This window comes from Lates calcarifer, linkage group LG4 (genome assembly GCF_001640805.2).
Source record: "Lates calcarifer isolate ASB-BC8 linkage group LG4, TLL_Latcal_v3, whole genome shotgun sequence".
Lineage (NCBI taxonomy): Eukaryota > Metazoa > Chordata > Actinopteri > Centropomidae > Lates > Lates calcarifer.
Window position 1 is genome coordinate 4,436,226 of NC_066836.1, and position 24,817 is coordinate 4,461,042.

Here is a 24,817-nt window from a genome sequence, read left to right on the forward strand (position 1 = left end):
TGATTAGGTCCAAGTCTACTGCTCTGACTTGGGTTTCTAATCTATCCCTAAGGATTTTTTTACTGCTGGTTTTCAGGTGTCAGCGGTCTCCCCTCACAGTGAGGTTTGTTTAGAATTACGTTCTCATTTCTCAAAAAAAGTAACATGTCTTTAAGCATTTTGGTTATTGGGTCTGATTGACTGACGAACTGGAGTAAAAATGCTCCAGAATTCAAATGGACTTTCCCAGTCATATTTTCCTCTTGTGGTAAAACCAGTGTATGTCCCACTTTCACAGTCTGCCTAAAACTTTACAACTTATTACATGAAGAAACACTGGCTTCAAAGTATTCAAGCTTGGTCTTTTCCTAACATGCAGTGTGAACTGTGGGACCTTAGGTGCCTTTCTAAACTTTGTCCAATCAACTCAATTTGCCACAGCTGCACTCCAGTCAAGTTCTACTCACAGCTCAAGGATGATTAAGGCAAACAGGACACACCTGACCACAATGTGAAGTGCCACAGCAAGGGGTCTGAATACTTTTCTAGACACGAGACTTCAGTTTTTGATTTTTAAGAAATTTGCAAAGTTTTTGCTTTGCCATGATGGGTTACTGAATGTAGAATGATGATCACAATTTAACAGTTAAATACAATTAAATCCACAACACGGTGTGCAAAAAGTGAAGGGATCTGAATACTTTTTGAAGCCACAAAATATTACTTGCATAATGTGGTCAAGTTGTGATTTTAGACTATACAGCATACACGAAACTGGCTTGAACTGACCAACATGCTTGGTGTATCCTCAGAAAGTTGAGAAGTAAATCAAGTGACTCGGAAATGCTGTCTTATATTTTATTGTGATGGGGAGTCATAAAAATGGAGCAAAACTAAAGTAAAAACAATACAAAAAGACAGTGGATTTACAAAGGGTGTGTAGAGGACAAACAATATGCAGCCTTCGACAGTACAATGGAACGAGTTGGCACAGAACAGAAAACGGTGGCGGGACGAGCTAAATTTGGCTTCGAAATAAAAAGGGAGGAGTAACGTCTTCATAGCAAGATCCTTCATTAAAACAGCGACGACTCATGCTTTTAAAATCACAGAGTTTTAGAATTCAGTAGCTTCATAACGACGCAAAGAGCGGATGCACATGTAACAGTTTCTATTTCTCAATTCATTCCTGTCTTTTTTCTTTTTTTTCAGCTTAAAACAGAAGTCATGTTTACAGAATACATGTTTTATCTTTTTTGTGTTTTTTTTTTTGTTAAAACAAACTTCAGCTCCCAGAACCACAATTTGGGATTTTTTTTGTTTGTCTTGAGATTATTTTTCATACTAAAATATATTATTGTATCAATTCAAACTACAGTAATGTACACTACAATGTGTAATAAATAACCATAAAAGAAAATATAAAAATAAGACACATAAATATAAAAAAGTCTTCTAAAAACTAAACAGGTACATTTTTTTTATTCTGTGAAAAGGGTTCTAATACTGCCATTGTTGAAAAGAAAAAAACACATACCAAGGACACACAAAAAAACAGACAAACTATAAACACTGTTCGGTAAAATCAACTGAAAACACTTTGACAGAGACCACATTCACTAACGTTTGTTACCTGAAGTGCGGGACAGCTTGCAACTATTTTTATTTTAATTTTTTTAACTGTGCTAAAAACAAGTGCACGTCTGACAAATTATCCTGTTACTGAAAAATCTGTTAAACTGATCTCGGCTTTGTGTCTTTCTGTTTCCTCCTGAACCAAACTCCTTCACGATCAGAGACGTTTTAGCTTCAAATTCTTCGCTCTGCATTAACAGCACTGTGTTTTCTGTTTTTAAGCACTTATGTAAACATTTCTAAAACTTTAACTCGTGACGTTAAGTCAAAAATTAACTTTTAACATCAGTGGGAAACTGATTATCTCACGGTTACAAGGCATTGTCTATCCACAGTCAGCTCAGTCTGGACTCGACTTCTGATTTCTGGTTTCCAACAGTTCACACACATTTTACTTTTCAACAGGATTTTTGACTGTTGGGCAACAAGGACGTTCAACTAACTGAAAATGACTCCATAACAAAGAACGTGCAAGTTCTAAAACATCCGCTAACTGGACCAAAAGTATCAATTTACATGGATTTAACCTGTAGATCTGAAACAATCTGTCGCTCAGTTAGATTACTGACAGAAAAATAATCCACGGCAGATTAATCATTTGTTACTTCTCTGTTTTCAGCTTCTTCATCGTGAGAATTTGCTGCTCACTTTGAAAAACTAGTACAACTAATTGACTGTTGATTAGTTGAGTCACATTGTTTCGTTCAGACTTTTTGGACAAAAAACAGAACAAAAACAAAACAAACACCTGACCAATCTCTGAAAATCGATGCCTTTCTCACTGTAAAGTGAATGTGTTTGAGCTGTGGCCTGTTGGTCAGAAAAAAAAAACATTTTAAGATAATTATAATGTGCATTTTCACTATTTTCTCACATTTTGTAAACAAAACAACTAAATGATTATTAAACAAAATAACAGGCAGATTAACTGATAATAAAATTAATTGTTAGTTGCAGCCCTAATACTACGTTTCCCAACTTTCACGTGTGGTTCAAAAACTGTTCAAGGCCTCAAAAACATTTGCATTAATTTCACAGGAGCTATCTTTCCATTACTGTGACGTAAATCTGCTGTTCTGTGCAAGTCAACAAACATTAGTCAATATGGGTCTTGTTTGAGTAACAGAGGGACATAATACTGGCTACATGTGTGAAGAAGAAATGATAACACTGTTCAATGGCACTTTTAACAGCACACAGGTCTTGCATAAGGCTGGAGGCATTGGGGTGGAGCAGGAAACAGCCCCGTTCCTTCACGTACAGTATGACTTCGTATATAAGCTAATAACACTGAAACACTGACTGAGAACTGAAGCCAAAATAAGGAGAAGCTTGGTAAGAACTGGCTCCTGTGTTTGTGGAACCGCGGGCGATGTCTGCTTTTGAATCTTCACCTGGAGACTACGCCCCCCGTTCGGGGCTACGCCGGGTTGCAAAACACAGGTGCCTGATGCTGGCTTTGAGGTTGTGACTCTACCTTCCCTGATAGGACAAATTTGGTTATGGCGTACAGAAGCCACGTTCCCATCCCGGACTCCCCATCCCGCCCACAACCCTCCCCAAGAATACTTTGTTTTCCTTAAGGCTAACAGTCAAACTGAAAACAAAAGTAATGCTAGCTAGCAAAGACTAACACTAACACGAACAACATCTCGCTAGCTAGTGTACATATATAACACTGAAGGGCATACAATGCATGAGGCATGTATCCATAGGTAAACCAGGAATACTGTAGTGCAGAGGTTTTTGTTCGTAGAACTCAATAAAATACTGATTTAGGAAACTTCATTGGCAATAAAAAGGTATAGAAATCTTTCTCATCTTTACAGGTTAAAATGTTTTAAACAAGAACAAGATTAGTAACATTGACCAAATAAAAACAAACAAACAAAACGAAACAACCTGGGATGTCTCAGTAACAAGTCTAACAAGTTGATGGGTGAGTTTTGCTTTAAAATCTGTACTTCTATAAACAATTTTAACACTGATATTTAATTTTTCACAAGAAAAAAAGTCACTGTTTTTTTGTTTTGTTTTGTTTTTCTTTTTTCAAGTTCAGGCACACCTGGGTTTTTGTACACAGTAGTGGACCGTTAAAATCAGGCAACCGCCGTGACTTTCTTCCGATGGCAAGATGCGGTTTTGTCTTCAACTCGACTTTAATGACCGACACATTCGAACTGTCCCGAGGAGATTTTCCTTCCTTTTTATTTGGCGTTTGTCACCACTTCCTCTGTGGGTTCGGTGCTGTCTGACTCCTCCCTGACGCTCGTGTCCGTATTTGCTTCACAGTCTGCTGTTTCCTTTGTTTCCACACCTGCTGCTGCTTCCTGCTTTTCTTCACCTCTCTCCTCCATCTCTTCGTCCTCCATGTGATCGTCCCCGAGCTCAATCTCCACCACGTCGCACACAAACTCCTTCTCCATCTTTTCTGTTCCCGTCTCTTCCTCTCTCGACGTCTCTTCCATCTCCTCTCCGTCCTCCTCGTCGTCGTCGAAGTTGCCCTCGTAGATCTCGCACTCGCCGTCATCCACCTGCACGACCCGGATGTCATCCATACACATGGCCTCGTCGTCTTCGTCCTCCTCTTCCTCGCTCTCCCTCTCATCTGAGTCCAGTTGGGAGGGCGGGGTAGTTGTCCGGCTGTCCGACTGCGGCCCGGCGCCCGGACTGCCGAGCTCCGACTGAGCCCTGCGTGGCACTGAACCAGGACCGGAGCTGGACCCGTCCTTCTTGCAGTAGGAGTAGCGGTGGTTCATGTGTTGGGAGTATGAGCCGGAGTGAGAGAAACGCTTCCCACACTTGTCACACTGGTACGGCTTCTCACCGGAGTGCAACCTCGAGTGTTCGATCAGGTGGTGTTTGTGTTTGAAGGCCTTCTTGCAGACGTTGCACTCATGAGGCCGTTTTCCTGCAGAGCAAACAAGAGAGTCAGACGAGGAGCCTTCAGAGCCTTTCTCTAACGCTAGGTAGAAAAGGTTATGTGGAAATTTCCAAAATAATGTGTACAAGTGCAGTGTTAAAAGTAATTTATGACCTGCAGTATTAGACTCAAAGGCAGCGGGACCCACTGAGAGGGGTCACAAAATAAATCTGAGCTTCTGAGATAATTAACAGGACAGGAAAGGCAGGACTTTCCTCCTCTTTGTCTTACAAATTACTGGATACCTCACACCTCTTAAAATCATTTGAATACAACAAGGAATGCTGGTCACCGCCTTATAGCTCCAGTCTCCAGTTTAATGCAGTGTAAATATGGAGGAGGATGGAGCTACAAGAGAGAGTAAAAAAATGGATGGAGGGTTGTTGAGAGCAGAAATGAAGGATGGAGTTTTGAAAACTAAAATTATAAGCACCAAGCAAAGTAAAGTAAATCTTGTGCCTGTTCCAAACACCATAAATCCAGCAGATACAGATATGAAAAGACCAAAACCAACAATGAATTCATCCTGGTGTCAGCCTGATATACATCACTCCTCTGTGTCACACAGCTGCGCTGTTTTTAAAAACTATTAAAACGACTTTAACCTCACACAAGTGCCACACAGCAGGTTTTTTTCCCCATAAGATCCTGGATTTATGGACCAGAATAACACCAGCCACGTCCCCTGAAGCCTTCCAATAATCATAGGTGGTGTATGACAACAGCACTGAAGTGAGTGAGTGTGTATAGAGGTGGATGATGTCATGGCTGAACCAACACACACCTGTGCACAGTAGTGCAGATCACAGCTAACTGCTAACAGGTCTTAATAAAACCACATTCCAGTACGATGCTCGCTGGAGCTGCAGGGAAAATATCGAGTTAATTCACCTCAGGAGTCTCATCTCTGTTTACAGTGATGTCAGTGGTTTCTGAGCTGGTACATTTACAGGCCAGGTGTCCCGTAAAAGTTACAATCACACTAAGTATAACACGTTTAATGAGATATGATGTCACATGTTAAACTAAGACTACCTTTGGGCGACTCAGTGGAGAAAAACAAACAGAAACCCTGCTGAATAAAACAAACCATTTGATTGGTGTTGTTTTAGAACACAATATCCTCAATTGACTCTTGACTCTTCATTTAAAGGCCTACCTGTGTGTTCGTATTTGTGCCTGAGCAGGGAGCTGCCCTTCTGGAAGACCTTGGAGCAGAGATCACAGGGGTAGACGCCGTTTTCCAGCCGTCGCTTCTTCGTCAGTCCGGCCGAGTCCGAGTCGTTCTGCTCCTCCACCGTGGACACGCCGTCTGAGCCGCTGTCCGAACGTTTCTCCTGCTGTAAAAAGAGATCAGATTATTTAATGCCGTCTGCACAGTGACTGTTAATGTAAAAATCTCCTCCTTTCGATTAAGTTGTTCCTAAAACTGATGCATTGAGGAGCTGCTCAGTCAACAATAAGAACTGGTTCAGTCGGAAAATGTGAAGGTATATACCTCAGTGAGAATGAGGCAGGGGAAATGTATATTTTCAAGTGTTTCCTCTGGGTTGCATGTGGATTATTTAACAAACCACAGAAACCTGATGTTTAAATAGATCACAGCCAGGTAGAGAAACATGATGACCCTCAGGAGGCTTTAATGTTTGCCTGAATGACTCCCAGGTCTCTGGGACCAAGTCCAACTCTCATCTACTGATGTAACACTGCTGTAGTTCAACAAGCAGATGGTTAGAGAATAATGCATTCCTCAAAATTCACTTTATTATTTTGGATCATTCTTCAATTTCTGTCTGACCAACAGACTTTTCAGAGGAGCAGCAAGTCTTCACATGTAAGAACTTGAACCAGTAAATATACTGTGTTTTTGCTAATAGTAAAAACCTAGAAACTAAATACAGTAACATCATTATTCATTAAAATAGAAATATTCAGGTCAACCACTGTCATGTCAGCTCTCAGCTGGAGGAATACAATGTAGATGCTGAGATACCTGACACCTCAGAAAACACCACTTATTCACCAGCTTCAGTGTGACTCAGTAAGACAGTCCTGTAACAACATGTCAAGCTCTCTAGTTTCAGCTTCTCAGATGTGAGGATTTGCGGCTTGTATCTGTTTTAATTCAATAAAGTCTGAGTCAGACTCTGAGTCAGACAAAATAATATACTGAGGGCGTCGGTTTCGTCAGTTTCAGCTCTGAGTGTTTTCTGACTTCTGTGTGACAGAAAACTAGGAATAAATGTAAAGCTGAACATGTTTTCTGTCACTGTAGCTAATACATTTTGTTTCCAGGTTACAGTATGTTCTGACTTCTGGACGTCTGGTCTAGTAGAAGAAAATTATGAGCTGTATGTTAAGAACTCTGATCGTCTAAAAGTAACTCTCACAGAAGATATTGTACAAACCTTATGGCCGTTGAGTACGACAGTCTTTGCTCCAGAGGCGTTGCCGGCTGTAGTGGCGTAGGTGTAGGTGAGCTGGGGGATGAGGATGGTTCGCTTCGTCGTGGTGTTGATGGCGCTGAGACAGCCCACTGTGCCCTGACTAGCAATGGCCACTAACGTGGGCAGCTGTGCGGCAGTGACGATGTTGACAGGTCTTCCGGTCTGAGGTGTGGTGACGTAGATGGTCCGACCCTCGAGCTGCTCCTTCCTCAGGCAGGTCAGGTTCAGGGGCTGCTCCTGCTGCTTGGCGGGAGGCGTGGTCGTTTTGGTTTCCAATGCTGATGCGATATGCTTAGGGAGGGAGAGGTCCAGGGGCTCTGCCTGGGAGTCTGGGGCCTCTGGGTCCTCTGGCTCGCTTTTAACAATGACGAGGTCCCCGGTGTTGACGCCTTGTGAGGTGGAGCCTGACGGAGAAGTGCTTCCAGATTCTGATGAGGCTTTGTTGGGAGTTTCCTGGTTGTCGTCTTCTTCCTCTCCATTCTGATTGGAAGTGTCCTCTGAGCTGAAATTCGTGGTTTCAGTCTTTTTGGAGACCGCTGTAGTGTCACTGCGGTTTTTGCCCATGTTTTTCCCAGAGTTCATCTTGGCAAACCACTTTCTGACCACATCCACTGGAATACTAACAGACTCTGAGATCTTTGTCAGCTCCTCCTCGCTGGGGTTGGCATTTGAGGCGAAGTAGGTCTTGAGGAGTGAGAGGAGGTCGTCCACGGGCGGCTCCTCCAGCGTCACTCCTGCTTCACTTAGCAAAGCAGCAAACGAGGGATCCAGGGCGGCCGAGTCGACGGCCTCCCCGTTGGCTGCTTTACGGTGCTGGAGGAGGTGCAACGCCTCCAGGTTGTCGGGACAGTCGTCACATAGTAAACATGTACTGGTGGTGTTGGCTTTTGGCATCTGAGCTGTGTCTGAAGTTTTAACAATTTCCATTTCTGCCGGTGTGTCTTCCTCTGCCTCCACGTCTGTGACGGGTACTGACTCTGGCTCTGCCTTGACGATAGTGAGGTCAGCCGCCTCTGGGGTCTTGGCTTTATCTGTCTTGCTGGGGGTGGGGGCTGCAGCAGTGCTAGTCACAGCGGGGGCTGGGGGAGGGTTGTTTTTGACAACAAGAGGTGTGGGCTGGGTAGTGGCAGTGGTGGCGGCTGCAGGGCTGATGCTGTAGTTGATGATGATCTTCGTGGTGCCGTCGTGATCCACGAAAGCCGGCAGGCTGATGATCTGCTGCTGCGGCTGCTGCACCACAATCCCCTGCTTCCCCTGCGTCACCACCCCGTTAGCCGTACCCAGCACCTGGCGGAGCACATTCCCGTCCATCGCAACCTTGAGCACATTCTGCAAGTCATTCAGATTGATGCTGATGGGCGACATCAGGCCCACTGTGGGCACGACCATGGCCACGCCCTGAGGCAGGGTTGCAGCGGGGACCGCAGCTGGTTGAGCGGTCCCTCCGTTCACCACTCCGTTGGTACCGGCTGAAGTTGCCGGCGCTGCCATCGCGGGCTTGCACTCGTATTCCACAGGCTCAGATTTGATCTGGGTGACGGGGAGCTGCTCCTGAAGGGGTTTACTGTCAGTCTTCTCTTTAAGAATCACACGGGCCGGGGCGATTACAACAGGTGTGGTCTGGGTGGTGGGTGGGGGGGACTTGATCGACGTCCGAGCGACGCCGTTGGGAGGTGCTGCACCCACACACTTCTTACTACTGATGTGGGAGCTGTAGGAGCCTGAGTGGGAGAATCGCTTCTTGCAGTTTGAGCATTCATATGGTTTCTCACCTAAAAGGGACACGGAGAGAAATCACAAAAACTGTTAAAAGACAAGTTCAGCTGTTTTGATTTAAATAAATATGAAGAGTGTTTTCATTTTTCTTGGTTGGGTGCTGAAAAATAGTGCAACAGTGAAGTTGGAAAAGCTGGCACTGACTGCGTGGTAAGAGTAAGGAATCAAAAGCATTATGTTATCGTTACCACGTTGGCACTAGCATCAAAAAATAACCTACAAAACCATAGATAGTTCCAGCAGCTGAACTTGCTTGAGGTTGTAGAAGCTGCACTGCTTTTTTTTTTTTTTAACCCAAAAAGTTTCTTCTAACTGAATGCTAAACTGATTGATGAGGAGCACCAGGCATTTAACCTGGTGTGAGGTCGTTAACACCTGGAGAGTCGTTGAGGTCACATGTGAGTCGTTGACGCACACTTCTTTCCCAAAAGCTCGGGGGTCAGACAAGGACACAGCTTGATTCTGTGTCTGACCCTTTTTAGCATACACATCAATGAACTGACCATGAGACTAACCAAGACAAAAACAAGATTTTCTGAGAAAGACCCAACCTCTAAAACCACAATTATTATGTCTTTCTAAATACCTCTGCTCTAGAACATACAAAAGACACCTCCCCCAGCCCAAGTCAACTAAAAATGAGAGCGAACTGGAATGCTATTTGACCTTAAACAGAGAATATTCAGTGGCGGATTACCTGACCACTGTGACCGATCCAAATCTACACAGGCTGCAACAGGCAGACCTGGCTCCCCAGAGAGGACAGACTGTACACCCACTGCAAACAGCAGGAGGTGGAAACTAAGCTGATCTTTTTAACCACTTGCCAACTGAGCCAGGACACCCAGAGACAGATACCACCCACAGATTACAACCACCCAAAAAGACTTTGAAAACATGGCGACCAACTGCAAGTTTCTATTTCTTTTTTTACTTATCTGTCTATATATTGTTTATTTTTAACAGTAATCTCACAATTGTTCTGTTTCTTCATCTGTATGTTTTTGTTTGTCTGTTTCCTATGCCAATAATGCCCCTTTGAATTTACCTGCATTGGAAATTGACCCACCCAGCCATCATGTGGGTCGTTAGGGTCTCACAAGTCATAGTGTTAATGGATGTTAAGCAGCCTTGGGGAGGGATCTCAACTCTGCATTACAAGGATCTGATAAGTGGTGTCGTAGATTATCTCCTCTGTTTAGTCTTGTTTTTTCCAGTTTGATGTAGATGACATCTCTCCCTCCTTTTTCAAACCATCAGTCTTCTCTTCTGGCCAAAGTGTGGACTCTGCTCTCCTCTAATCTCTCAAGGTATTCACTAACCCACAAGAGATTAAATGTCTGGGCTATCCCTATTAATTAACCAGAAGCATGATGAGATGTTTTCCAGAACCTCAAACAAGCCCTGTTGCACTTAGAAATACCACAACCTGGATAACAGAGAATCTTCAGACACTTAATTCCAGTTTCTGTGCAGTTTTCTGGTCCTTTATTTCACATCTTAAAAGCCTAATTTCCAAGCTTTTGCTTCTTTTTAGTTGTTAATTTTCTAATGGTTTGCATGCACACAGCTACAACAAACTGAGCTGAGTCTGTAGATTTGACACTAACTACAATCAATCATAAATACAATGAGTGCAGCTCATAAATGACTGCTGCCAAAACAGGCCGTGAGTTTCCTGGAGTTCTGAACAGCAGCTTAGACTGTGCCAGGCTTCGGATTACGTGTGTGTGTGTGTGGATGTGTGTGGCGGTTGCCAGGACAACAGCTCACCGCTGTGAATGCGCAGGTGCTCCTTCAGGTGGTGCTTGTATTTGAAGGCCTTGGAACATTCAGTACACTTGAACTTGCGGGTTCCACCTGTTCCTCCTGATCCTACTGTCGACTGGGAAACGAGACGCTGAGACAGAAAAACAATGAACAAGAAAAAGTGATGAGTAACTGCAGCGAGAGATTTGACCAGATGCGTTTGTGTAGGAATAAGCTGGAGGCTGGAGGAAAGTATCAAGAATAAACCAATATGAAGAGAAAGATGAATCAAATCAATAAACAGAACAGCGAGTAAAAGCTTTGACCTTTGTTAAAAAACACAAAGAAGATTGACTTTTTCTTCAGTTGTGCTGTAGGTCAAAGAATTTAAAAGGAAAATTGATTATCTGTGCACGCTTTTGCTTTTTGCTTATATCTCCAGACTGAAGCTAAATGTTGAATTTGAAGGAATAATAAATCAGTGTGTATTGAAGGAGACCTAAAAGTAAAGAAACAAAACAAAGTTATACATTACTGACACTTACTGAAACAGGTCATAGTCACTACAACATCAGTGTCATGTTAACCCTCTGTTTTGCTGCACACTGATCACACTTTGATAGAGCTGAGTCTTCGGGGTCTGATGTTACCTGCTCCCTGGTTCCCCTGTGGTGGCTCATGTGCCTCTCCAGCTGCGAGCGGTAGGTGAAGGTGTAGCTGCAGTGCGAGCAGCTGTAGTTGTCCTCGCTGGTCTCGTGGCGATACTTGATGTGCTCCTTCAGCGAGGCGTTGCGTTTGTAGCCCCGGGAGCAGTAGGGGCAAGTGTGCAACTGGGAGAAGGAATCCGGTGTTCCTGGAAGAGAGGGGTACATGTAGGAGTGATGTTTTAAGTCACCTGACCTTCAGGTGATGTACACAGCCTCTGTGCACTCTGTGTGTCTCGTTCACTTCGTAGAGAGGGAGTTCAGAAAAACAAAAACAACGTTTCTGTGCTTGTGTGTCCGTTACCGTTTTCATCAGCGCCTCCTGTCTCCGCTGGACTCTGCTCGTCCTCGGGAGCCTCAGGATAGATGATGGCTGTGTCTCCCTGCTGGAGTATCTCCTCCACTAGAGCGTCCTTCACTGCCTCATCTTCCTCTTCTGACACACACTCCTCCTTCACTAAAAACACACACACACATATACAAAGGTTAGGATCATTTTAGCAGCTGAGGAGTGGAGGTATTTGGAGCGGCAGGATCACCAGCACAGGTTTAATCCTCTGGGACAAGAATCATCCATCCTGCTGATAATGGAGATCATTTACTGTATCATATTTCATCAGATTTTTTCTGTGCACATTTTAATGTTCTTCCATTTGGATAAAGGAGCTCTAGTGACTGAATCACCAGCTCAAATGCATGTGATTTTGTACTGCAGCATCACCACTAGAGAGCGCCACAGGGCTGCTTAGTAATCCTGTCCTGTGTCTCCTGAACCATCTATTAATCTCAATTTTTTTTTTAAGTCAACAATTTTTATGTCTAAAATCAAAGCTTAGAGTAAAACTGAAAACAAAACATTAAAAGAAAACTCTAATTTATTTCTCTGATTTTGTTCATAATAATAATCACACCCCAAAATCTGAACATTTCCACCTACACCACTGTAGATGTTTTTTTTTTTTCAGCCACTGTCAGAGTGATTGTAAATGACTGGAAGGAAACACCACCCCCACCTCATTCACACCACAGACACTTAACAACTCACAGATGTATCTTTGCATCAACACCTTTGAACTCTCCTGGCTTACCTCTATCTCTGTCATGCAGCGTTTTCCCCCAGCATGTATATACACATAGTTTGTATGTGTTTTGTGTGTCCATCTTGTGTGCAAATGGAAAGTGTAGTTCAGTTTGATGTCATCAGCAGTGAGCTGTGAGGAAATCTGGATGTTTTCATTAATTAGGAAGTGTACCCTTAAGGCATAAAGTGAAGAGGACAGAGGAAAATGAGGAAAGGTTTTGATTTTTAACAACGATAAAAGCACTTTAGCAATTCAGCTTTTGACTCCTCCAGAGCTCATTTCTGGATAAAAACCAAATGTTAACAACAGCATCACAAGAAAAATATTCCACTAAAATAAAGAACTTGTTCCTCTGACATTTTCAAGTGTAAGATTACTCAGTAGGCTAAAGTTAAAAGAAAAACCTGCTGTTGATGTAGTAACTGTTGGCTGCAGAAAGCTGTGACCTGTGAGCTCTGCTGAGAAGCACTTCAGGAATAAAACCATCCGAATTTTTTACACTTAAATCCATCTTATATGATGATGTTTGAGTTCACATGGAACAGCTGGTCTGCTGTGAAAGAGACAGTATTTGTTGTTTCCCTTCAACCAAACTGAGCCTTACCAACAATAATTAAACCAGTGGGCTTGATTTTTAATGTGGCACTTCAGAGGAAAGAGGCCCGGGGATGTAACGGTGGCACAACACTGACAGAGTCTATCCTCTATCCAACACTTCTCCTCATTAAAACCACACACACTCCTCCGTTCAAATTAACCTCAGGTAAGAGACGTGTAAAAATACAGGCAGGAAAAAATACGCCCACAAATTCACCCACCACAGGCTTTTTCAACAGTATGACCGCATTCAAATTAGCTGTTATTATTGATCATAAAACATTACAGTGACTTCTGATCTTTACAGAGCATCTCATGGAGGCTGGAGCTGACCCCAGCTGACACTGGGGGAGAGGCATGGTTCACCCTGGACAGTCTGCCAGTCGATCACAGGGCTTAGAGAATAGGAGGCTCTACTGCATTGACATTTTATACAATCAATGGTTTTGTTTGACTAAATCAAGATTTACAGCGACAGACTTTTAATTACAAACAACTGTTTGTTGTCTTTACTGTCTCTCTCTCTCTCTGCTGCCTTGTAGAGATCTGGTATTGTGTCATATTTTAATCTCTCTAACGACGACGGTGAAGAAACTAGGCCAGAGAGGTTACTTCACTTTCCTTGTGTAAAAACACTGATAAGAACAAGCAGTGAGGTAAAACTGTGACCAGCGTTTCCATGGAGATCAAGCATTTTAAATGTGGACAGGACGGGTGCCAAAGGCCACGCCTCTTCCTGCTGAGCCTTGTCAGCGACAGGTGCAGCTGTGTGTGTGTGTGTGTGTGTTGGTCTGCAAGATCTGTAATCACAGAACCAGTCATAAAAAAAGAAAGGAGGAGTCTGTGCTGGTGTGTGTGTGTGTGTGTGTGTGTGTCTGTTCATAAAGAGGAGGCGGACCCTGACCAAGGCCTATTAAGCCTCATTTTAAACGTGCAGATCTTAGCTTCCCATGATCTCATCCAAAAGCTTTCCAAATATCTCTTTCCCCCTCAGAGACACACTCAACCACCTTTCATGCTTCTCTCTCCACCTCTTTACTCATCCCTCTTTTTCTTCTTACAGCACCCCTCTCTTACTCTCTTTCTTTCTGTCTCCTCTCCCTCTCCTTCCTCTCTTTGTCTCTCTTAAGTAGGAAAAATCTGTGGATGAATCTGAAAACGACAGCCTTGCGTTTTTGTACAGGATGAGGAAAACTGAGCTTCTATTAAATGATGACGTGAGGCTAGTCGGGTGCATGTGTTCACTTCTAATCCTCTCTGTGATCACTCATTTTAAACTGAGTACGCAGTACAGTTGTGTTTTCGTTGGATCTGCGATCATAAAATAGTGATTTGAATGACATCTCAGTGCAGCAGAGCAGGAACTGTTCCGCTAGATAGCAGGTAATTTATATGACATGCAAATCAAATCACTGTTTTATGCTCAGTGGCCTGACAACAGAAACTGAAAAATATGTAAATTCAGAGTTAAGTTTTCCCTTTTCACAATGTTTGCTGCTCTGATTTTTTTTTTACTGCGAAGCGATCGTACGATGTGATCGATCACCTGCTGAGGTGAGGCATTTCAATCCTGAAGCACCTCGTCCTGTTACCGGTGTAGACAGCCTGATGTCGTTAGTGGAGGGAGTCTTTGTTTCAGACTAGGTATTAAAACACGGTGATGGAGAGCAGGAGGGGACGGACAGGAAGTCTGACCAGCGGAAACAGTTTTGTTGTTTGACAACTGAAACAGGATGAAAGAAGAAGAAATGTAGCTTTTCCTGTTGTTCAGGCGTGTCACTGTGGATGGAAACAAACTGAAAACACTAATACAGATGATGGATCAAAACTGTCCATCTTACTCACTCTTCCCTTCCTCTTTTTCTGCTCTTTTACTTTACTCCTCCTTCCTCCATCAATATTTCACCCTCTACCTCTAACTCGCCATCCATTTTCCTCCCTCTTCTCCTGTTACTTCCACCTCCATCTGCCTCTGCACCTTCATCTCTTTTCTCCAAATCCCCCCTCCTGCCTCTCTTTGTCCTTCACCACTTGCGTGCTTCGTTTCCCTCCATCACTCCTCCTCCTCCTCCCCCCTTCTCTGATACACCTCTCTGCATATTTTCCCACCACACTCTACAATTACACTTAATGCCTCACAAAAAGCCACGCAGTAATGACAGCCAGGAACCCTCAACACACACATGTGGAATATCAGGATGGAATGAAAACAGGAAATCATGTGGTGCACACACACACTCAACAGGAACGCATTTGCGCAGACAAACACACTGGAAGAGTTATTCACGAGCGCACACACTCTGCACACACTGCACTCCTATACCTTGCCAGAACCTGTCACTGTGAGTCCGTGGTGAATTTATAAGGCAGGATGGATTGGAGCTGCAGTGCGGCCCAGACTGCAGGGGGAGTAGCAGACTTTAATCTCTCTCACCAGAGGGCCGATTCAACACCAGCTGCTCTCCCTGCTTTCTCCTCTCGCCTCAGACGGGTAGGAAAGAAAGGAGTGAAAGTCAGACAATCCAAAAATATCACGTAAAGTCTTTGAAGGCTTCCCACAGTGGCTCCACGGCGCTGCAACATTTCATGACTTTTCCATGACTTCCCTCCAACACGGTCAGAGTCCCTCCACACACTAAAAAATGCTTCTCCTTCCTGGTTTGTTAATGTTTTTCTAAAGGAGTGAACAGGCTGGTTTCTACAGCAGGTGCAGGTGAAAACCAACAGGTAAAGTCCTGACACATGACTCAAGTCAAATACGTTATGTTCCGCTTCTATACTGAGACTCAACTGATCAAATAACCTCAAAAACTGATCATACTCGCACTTCCCTTATCCACACTACACCTGACACTGACATTTAATTGCTCTTATGTACTATAAAATAACTAAAATGGGGGCGCAGGTGCTCACACAGGTTTACCTTCCTAAGTTATAACCATGAAAATCACCTAACAGTAAATGTCAAGGGTCAAAAACACAGCACTCAGATAATAAATAAACTCTCTTTTTCTGCTCACAAGTATGTCACACTGTCAATAAACTGTAAAAAGTCGATGGGAAAGACTTCTTTCCCAAGTAAAGTTATTTATAACTGGTCAGTGTCCAAGGTTGATGACTAATGGACGAGTGAACTGAGAGCAGATGTCAAGACGTTAGGACGTTAAGAAAAGACATGCACGCCAGCAATTAAAGAACATCGAAATTTGCTGTCATAACTCTTCAACCTCATTTGCTCTCATGTGGACACAGTCGCTCACCAGTGGTTCATCATGATAAATCTGTTTACAAAATGCATTTATCTGTAGATATAATATGTCATTAATAATAATAATTAATTAATTAATAATTATCAACAGTCTGTGTGTGTTCTAAGTGTTTTTTGATATTAGACTTTACAAATTCCAATAGTGATACTTCTGCCAATGTTCAATTTCTAACACAAACACATAATAGTACACGAAGTTGATGTTGGTGAGCAGGGATGATCACAAATCGAGTGATAGTCAGCGGCCAAATCAGGCCAAGATAAATGCCAAACTGTAGATCAGTTAAAAAAGATTTTGAAGTCATTAAAAACCAGCGTTCATCTCAGATATCCAGCCAGGAAACAGGAAACATCAAGAATTAGAAACAGAGTTTGGTGTTTTTGCTATGGCAGCAGAGAGCGCTGTTGCTCAGTTAAGTTACATTTTGTTGCTTTAAAGTTGGTTATCTAAGAACTGTGACCCAGATATAGACCGAGCAGAATATTTTACAGCTGGAAAAATAAATGTAATAGTGACACTGTTTCTTAAATAACCTCAAACTTATGGCATCTTCTGCATTTCTGAAATGCATTTTCTCATCTGCCAATAATATATGTTATGCTGATGTCAGGCTCTAACAGCCACAGCTGAACACACCATATGACCTGCAGCAGCACAGGGAGTTAGGCCTACAAAAGTTAGAGAAGTAAGTTTTTCTCCAAAAAAGTCAAATAAGTAATGCTAATGTTGAGGTTGACTGAACAACAACAACAAGCTCAGCAAAACTTTTGTAGATAATTAACAGCTAATAATATCCAAAGCGAGCAGAGAACCAGCGATCACTTCAAACACAGAGGAGAGGCTTTCACATAGTATCTGAAGTTAGATACTCAGCAGGAGGAGAACAGAGGAAAAAGAGGGGAGACAAATGCAAAAAAGGCAAGAAGCAAGTGAGGTAGAAGAATACAGAGATGAAAAGGGATCAGTGACTGTAGAAAAATAGCGAGTACACAGAGGAGAAAGGAGAGAGCTGAGAGAGGGAGAAAAACAAAGTGAAAGAGAGCGAGCAGCACTCATGAGCACTGCTCACACCATGTAAGGCTTTATTCAGCAACAATGAAACAAGCTTTGAGAGCAATATCTCTGAGTGTCACATTCTCGCCGTCTCCATGGTTTTAGTATTTCCTGCTTGGCTGTAGCTAACTGCTGTTGAGATGAAGGCAGATGCTTGCGTGGGCTGAGCTGTTTGCGGGGAATCGAGGATTAAAAGGGTATTGAGAAGCGGTGTAAACACAAGCCAATCAACCTCTGCTGCTGAATGCAGACTCGGTTCTGCCTCCGGTTATTAAATCTTGTGGTACTTTTGCAGTTTGGTTTGTTTGCTAAGGTGTGTCATGTTTCTGAAAAGTGTCCTTGGATGGGTACGTAGCTAATCCTGCAAACTTACTTAGTGGAGGATATGTGGAGGTTTGAATTTAAGAGTTTTAAAAGAGCTTTTGCAGGTTGCCTGGAAGTGAAAAGAAAACCAATTTAAAAAACTAAATAAAGACATAAAGCTTCCAAAACATCTGTTTCTATCTGCACTTCCTGCAACTGATGAAACTTCTGAAACTAGTAATGGGTAGAATAAGAGGAAGGACAGCAGGAAATTGATTGATAACCAACACGAAGCCCAAACGCACTTAATAAAGCAGACGTGACACATCCTGCATGACCAAACCTGCTTGGTGTTAATCTACGAGTGGACATGCAGCGCAAATAAAACCCGTCTGCACTGACAAACAAAATAGATGCAGTTCAGCTGACTCAACTCCCCACAGTCACACAATCCCAGCACTGCTAATGAGGGAACTCATTACAGCATTATTTCACTAATATCTCAGTCAACACACCTGTCCTTGCAGAGAGAGCACAAATTATTAAAAAATATTAACTCAGATGTAGAACAGAAAGAGAATCACCAACACCTTTGATACCTGATTATTCGTTCGATGAATTTTTCAAGTAATATCAGCCAAAAATCCTCATCTCCCTGCTCCTCAAATGTGAAGATTTGCTGCTTTTCTTTGTCTTATTTGGATTCTGCGCTGTTGGACGGAGAGAACAACACATCTGAAGATGGCATTCGTGGCTTTAGGATATTGTGAATGGCTCTATTTTTCACTGACATTTCATAGACCAAACAATTATGCAGTTAATTAAGAAAATACTTGCCAGGTTAATACATAATTAAACATAAATGCCAGGTGCACCCCTACTCAAACAATATTAAAATCATGATATGCTGCAATGCATTTTAACTGATGTAACACCTTTTAAAAAGAGGTAAGAGTAGGTGTTTGTTTTTCCTCATTAATATTTTAATTTATGCACAAAGGACTTCAAAATATAATAAATACAGAGGTGATCATGTGGACCCTGATGGTTCGGCGAGAAACGATGATGAAGCTTGTCGCCGTGAGAGAGACAGAGAGGTGGGAGATTTCAGTTCAGTGGGAGATAATGTGCATTGTAGTAAGATTAGCCTTTAGGTTGCGGTGATGTACAGGCCGTCAGAGAGGAGAGGGCAGATAGAGAGAGAGAGAAAGCAGAACATCTGGCTCTGCAGGCAAGCTGGTGTTCGCCAAGGTTGAGAGGAGGGTGGAACTAATCTGATCAAAGAGAGAGCAGGTAGATAAACGCAGACAAAAAGTCTTATACTTACTGTACAGACTGGACACTAAATCAACAGTAAAGAAAATGGTGGTAGATGGAGCTGATAAAGTCAGTAAGTCTTCAAGTCTACAATCTGTGTCAATCTCAAATTTTAAGCATGTCAAGCAAGCACGTTTGTATTCCAGCTTCGTCAGCCTGTTTATTATAATTTCACAGTGTATTTCAGTTGTTTGGTTAAGTGTGTGTCATAGCAGCTGTTACATTGTGAGATCCTACTCTTACGTTTCTGACACTCTGAAGTTTCTGATGCAACCTGTCTTTGGTCACACACGTGGGATGATAGTTTTGTATTGACGGACAAAAATTTCACCTTTTTTTTTTTTTTTTTTCTCAGAAGTGTTTGCTCTCATCTGGGACAGCCCAAAATCCCACAGCGTTAAGTGGCCTTTAGTTTAAAGTCAAGTTGTTTCTATGAGTCATGAGAGGACAAAACAAGAGAAGAGGCTGAGTTACAAAGGCTGAAATACAGAGAAACCAGCACAATACAGGAAAGACTTCACTTAAGTTTATGTGTCCACCATTTTACTAACAATAATCAGCTATTTGACAGAACAGAACAACTGTCTATACTATATATTCTGTCAGCTTCACTTCTTTGCCTTAAAGCTCTGACTGGATTAAAGTTTCGCTCCGATTTTCTCTTTCACCTGAGCTGTGACTCAGTAATCTCATCCGAGCATCTCTTGTATTTGCATCGTGCAGGATGCTGTGTGTGGCAGAGCGGTAAATGTAAATGGCTGCCTCTTGTGTCACTCTCACACCAAACAATAAAAACTCTGAGGGCTGAGTTTAACAGTTGACCTGGGGAACAGGATCAGTTTTTTTTCTAGGTGAAAAACAGAAGAAGAAGTGAAATAAATCTTAAACTAAAATCACAAATGAGGGTGTGACTTGACTGAGTCAAACGACTGAGAGATTTTCACGCACACACACACACACACTACAGCAACACAATAAAGAACTGACCCTGGGGCAGAGTACTGTGCTATACAAAGAAGTGGTAGTCTATAAGGAATGTATGGGATTTCTCCAGGTTTGTTGGATGTGAGAGCAGGAGATTATACAGTCAAAACCTCTGCATGACTGCCGGCAAGATTCTACATTATTTAAGGTGTTACTGAAGCTCTGTCTTTTCCTCAGACATGCTCCCTCTTTCTCCATCTGCCTAACCCCCATTTTCACTCTCTTATTGCTCAGATCTCTGGTTTCTGATCTCTCTTTGCTTCTCAGTTGATCTGAAAGTGTCACACCACACTGAGCTGCGATCGTGTTCAGCTGACTCCAGCTTTTTTTTTTTTTATTAACACAACAACACTGGCAGCAGAATGCTTAGTTTACGTGTTTTTATCTTGGTGGCATTTTGCCATCACATTATTTAATTAAGAGGCGAGGAGTTAAAAAAAAAAACACTCTGTGTGTGCTTCAGTTTGTGTAGGACTGTAACACAATAATGCACAGCCAACACAGTGAACATAAGTCTGCCTCTGTCCTGATTTGGTTGCACTTGATAACAGTTGTGTGGATAATCTCACCACCTGTTCTAATGTATCTACTGAAACAGAAGAGCCAACACATGACCATATAAAGATGAGAGTACTACCATACACTGAGCGGACTCAATCCATTATTAATGTACCTTGTAAGATTTATTCACAGATATAAAAGAGAGGAATAATGCTGGACATTATTATATATATTATTATTGAATAAGTTCAATCAGCTACCTCTAGTAAGGTGCAGCTGGGTAAAAGTTTAACTTATCTCCTGAGTGCTGCAGCAGAGCTGTGAGGAGACAGCTTGTGTGGGTGTACTGGGCAGCTCCCAGCTGGGAGTGGGAATGTTACTGCATGGATCTGAGAGAAGGCACTGCTGAGAAAGAGCAAACATGCTCAGCAAACCTTCCCAGGATTAACAGATAATGAAAAGATCAATCTCAAAAGTCCAGAGTGAAGTCTGTCAAACATTGGCTGGAATGAAAACCTGGATGTTGATACAGATAAATGTATAATCCTCGTGTTTCCATGGTGGCGTCTCACCTCCGTTCCAGGAGCCGTTGAGGGGTAATACTGTTGTGGCGGCGTCATGGCTGTCCTGCAGCGCGGTCCCATCGGCATCAGCGACCTCGGGCTCCTGCAGGCTGTCCTCCTCCACAATGTGTAGCTTGTCCTCGTCATCAGAGTCTGAACTGGCCTCCAAGCCATTGTTGAAGTTTGTCACTGCAGAGAAGAGACAAAGAGATAGGATACGTTCCTCATAGATGTTTTAATATCACAAAGCATGTTAGCAAAACTAGTCTAAAGCTAGTAATCCAGCCTCAGTGTGGCTGTGCTCCACACTGTGCAGAGGATTACCTTCATCACATCACATCAATCAATCTCTGGCTTTGAGGTACACACAATTTCCGTCTCTTCACGTACACGGAGAAGACATAACAAAGGACGAACTACAGCCACGGGGGAAAATAATCACTTGTTTATCGGCCTCAGAGAGAAAATCTATTTTACGCTGTGCTGCAGTCAGTGAGTGTGTCTGTGGGGTACTGCTTCTTAATGGGAGCTCAGGGTGAAAAATGGACCAACTGGACTGGTGTGAATGAACTTAAGAGGAGCAGGTGTGTGTGTGGGTGTGTGTTTCGCAGAAAAGCCATAGATGTTGGAGACGTGAGGATATATGGGGATGTAAGTGGTGATGAGCACCATGCTGCTGGTAGTATAATTGCCTTTTCACTGTCAGCATGTGTGTGAGTGTAAATGAATATATACATATGCGAGGGAACAAAAGTGTGTGTGTGTGTGTGCTCTCTGCAGGGAGGCTGTACGTCTTGGTGGAGGTGCTGAAGAGGCCTAATGAGGAGGAAAGCCTGGGCCGTTTGTTCACAGGTGACAGGTGTACACACACACACACACACACTCACACACTCTCTTACACACATACACATGCACACACAGGTCTCAAACCACAAAACAAGCTCAGTATGTGTGTGTAGTGCCGCACCTCTGCATGAAGTAGGAATCTATTTCAGGTAGCGCCGTTAACCGCTCACACACCCATGCATGCACACGCTGCAGACCAGATGGCGCACACCTACTGTAACCCCACCTATATCTATGACACACCCTGAGCACACACAGTCTCTATAAAAGACACACACACACACACACACACGTGCTCCCATGTCAGCCCTCAGAAGAGATGTGGTGCTATCTGGAGACGACTCTGTCACTGTTCCAGACAGACGAGTGGAGCTCTGAATGCACAAGTGTGTGAGTGTGTGTCAGTGTGTATGCATCTGTGGGGGCGAGATCGATGCACGTCTGGATCGATGAAAGAGGCTGGGCGAGTCATGGAGTGGAGAAAAAGAGAGGAGCATTAGGTTTATACATGCAGGAGCTCTAGTTTGTCATTTCATACACAGCCAGGTGGATAAAAATGTGATGCTTACACAACTTGTGCTGGTTTCTGTTTTGAATCCTTGGATGTGTGTGTGTGTGAGAAGAAATAGTTGTATGTGGTATCACAGTGATAGTGATAGCGATACTGTCAGTAGTAGTGGAACAAAATCATATCCTACATGTGTCTACTGCAACAGAATTGCAGTTGATCGCCGTCAACTAGTCATTAATTATTGATTAAACTGCTGATTATGTTCCAGATTGACAAATGATGTGCAAAATCCAAAGATATTCAGTTGAAGACTCACATTTAGAATAAGAGCAGAAGCTGTACCTGGTCATTTATTTACTTAAAAATGACTTTTATGGTAAATATAATCAAAACAGTCACCAATTGACTTTCTATCAATCAACCAATTGAGTAATTGTCTCTGCTCTACAGTAAACCAAAATAAAAACACAGTTAACCACTAAAAAGTTGCAACTTCAGCCTCCCCTGCGCCACATTTCAACATTATTAGGAGACAAATATTCATAAAAATAAATATGACAAAAAAAGCTGCTGTGTAACGTGACCCTCAACCAGACTTGTTGGCTACTTTTCACATTTATGTAAAACCTACAGAGACATACATTGGTGTAAGCTGAGAACCTCTGTGGTTTGGCCAGATAACATCAGTAGTGAAGTTAATATCTGTATGCAAGGCGGTCAGCCCAAACACACCCCTGGTGCAGGCGGCGAGATCCTGAAAATCAACAAACTGTGGCTCCCTTCATTCAGACAAAAACACACATTATTAACCAGACAGGCTTGTGGCACTTCCAATAATAGAAAGGTCTAGATACTTTAAGATAAACAGCTGTGTCTGCTCCACACACCAGAGGCCGCCTGTTACAAACTGGTGAGTTATTCTTAACAGTGTTGGCTGGAGGGAGCAACAATCAGCTGAGCACCAGATAACACAGGATACTGGAGAGAGGCACTGAGTAAGAGCTTAGGCGCCGTACCCACGTAACCTGTATTCATTCCTTCAATGAATGTGAATTTTGGTCAGTGTGCTAATTTGGAATTTTTTCCATGTGTACTGTAATTAAACAATCTGGACTTTCCACTCTTTTAAAAGATTTTCAATGCAATTAAATCTATTTAAGATTTAAATATCATCTCTCTCTGTTTTCCCAGACTTGGCAAATCTCTGACAGTGAGGAAGGAGACATCTGTGTTTCCTGAAAAATAGCAAAGATGAACTAATCTTCTTGGTGTCTGCTACGTTATGATGAGTCTCTTCAGTCAGATAATATTCTTATTAAAAACTAATCACTGAGGTTGATGTAGTGACATTTGAATTTCCTGGTTGCTTTATGAAATTGGAATGAGCTTGGTTCTTAAAACATGTGCATCAAGCAGATGAGCTGATGCAGCAAGATTTTAACGTAGAAATACAACCAGTCTACTGTTGTAAAAAGAGTAAAACCTAGAAAAGGAACACAAACTAAAAAAAAAAACAGCGACCCAGCACTCTGTCATGAGAGAGCTGGACTCAGCAACATTAGATCTATTTCCTCTCTTGTTTGTTTGGATTCAATTACAGACTGATCAGGTTAGAAGACATGAGAATGCTGTGTGTGCTTTAATGACATTAGATACAGGATTTCTGGGTATTATAGGCAGCAACGTCTATAATATATCTCCAACAAATTCTCTGAAGGCATCTTACTGACAAACAGGATGAGAGCGGCACAGCCTGACTACAGATAATCCAGAAATTCATCCTTTCCATGAGGCCATGCCTTCTTCTCTCGCTTTGCCAGAGTGCAGTTACCATGACAGCAGACAGGGGGCAGCACTTAGCAAGGAAGAGGGGACAAAAACTGATGACTGCTTCCCAACACATGTGATGTAAACATAACTATAAACGCAGACAAGTCCTACAACAACCTTTCTCTTGTGTACATGTCTGTGTGTGTGTTTTTAAAGTTAAAAGTTAGAGAGATTTGTCCACATCATCGTGACAGTGCATCAAGTGAACTGTTAATCCTCCATCTGTCTGGAGGTCTGTGAGGAGGAGAGGCCAGCTAAGAGAGGAAGAGGGAAGTCTAGACGATAGCATTCCTCCCTTCCTGTCATCCATCTCTCTGATTAACAATCTGTTTCATAACATAGCCCTTTCAATACTACTCCAAAGTAATGTTTATTGCTGATAGGACTTCTGCCACTTCACGTCTGAAATCTGTCATAAAATATTACTTAATACCACTGCACTCTCAGCAGGCTCGGCCCAGCATTTTAAATCACTGATAAAACAGCAAAGACTTCAAAACTGAAGTAGCTCACAAATGAGGTAATACAACAAGTAAAGGAGTAATGGAGACAATACTAACTAATTTAGCAGGGCTCCTGAACTTCTAAACCAGCTTTTAGTCACTTAATTTTCAGGCATATTGTAAGTCCAAATATGGCAAGGAGGGAAAATGATCACCACATCTGACTTGAGGGTCTTTGCACAGCTTCAGCAGTAGATGCAGTAGTACAAACACTGATAACGAGACATGTTTTCAAACACATCTGG

General features: G+C 42.6%; 1 protein-coding gene across 2 annotated transcripts in view; it reads right to left on the reverse strand.

Annotated features, from left to right (window-relative positions):
* Nucleotides 1-823: 823 nt before the first annotated feature.
* The window catches only part of LOC108884339 (zinc finger E-box-binding homeobox 1), a 59,216-nt gene continuing 35,222 nt past the window's right edge, over nucleotides 824-24,817 (reverse strand). For both annotated transcript variants that reach the window (XM_018678188.2, XM_018678189.2), the window contains exons 2-8: nucleotides 20,892-21,071; nucleotides 11,518-11,670; nucleotides 11,160-11,362; nucleotides 10,534-10,660; nucleotides 6,946-8,756; nucleotides 5,697-5,877; nucleotides 824-4,525 (exon numbers count right to left, since the gene is read on the reverse strand). In XM_018678188.2, coding sequence (XP_018533704.1) covers nucleotides 3,822-4,525; nucleotides 5,697-5,877; nucleotides 6,946-8,756; nucleotides 10,534-10,660; nucleotides 11,160-11,362; nucleotides 11,518-11,670; nucleotides 20,892-21,071 — 3,359 coding nt within the window. In that variant the 3' untranslated portion in view covers nucleotides 824-3,821. The remainder of the gene's footprint in view (nucleotides 4,526-5,696; nucleotides 5,878-6,945; nucleotides 8,757-10,533; nucleotides 10,661-11,159; nucleotides 11,363-11,517; nucleotides 11,671-20,891; nucleotides 21,072-24,817) is intronic.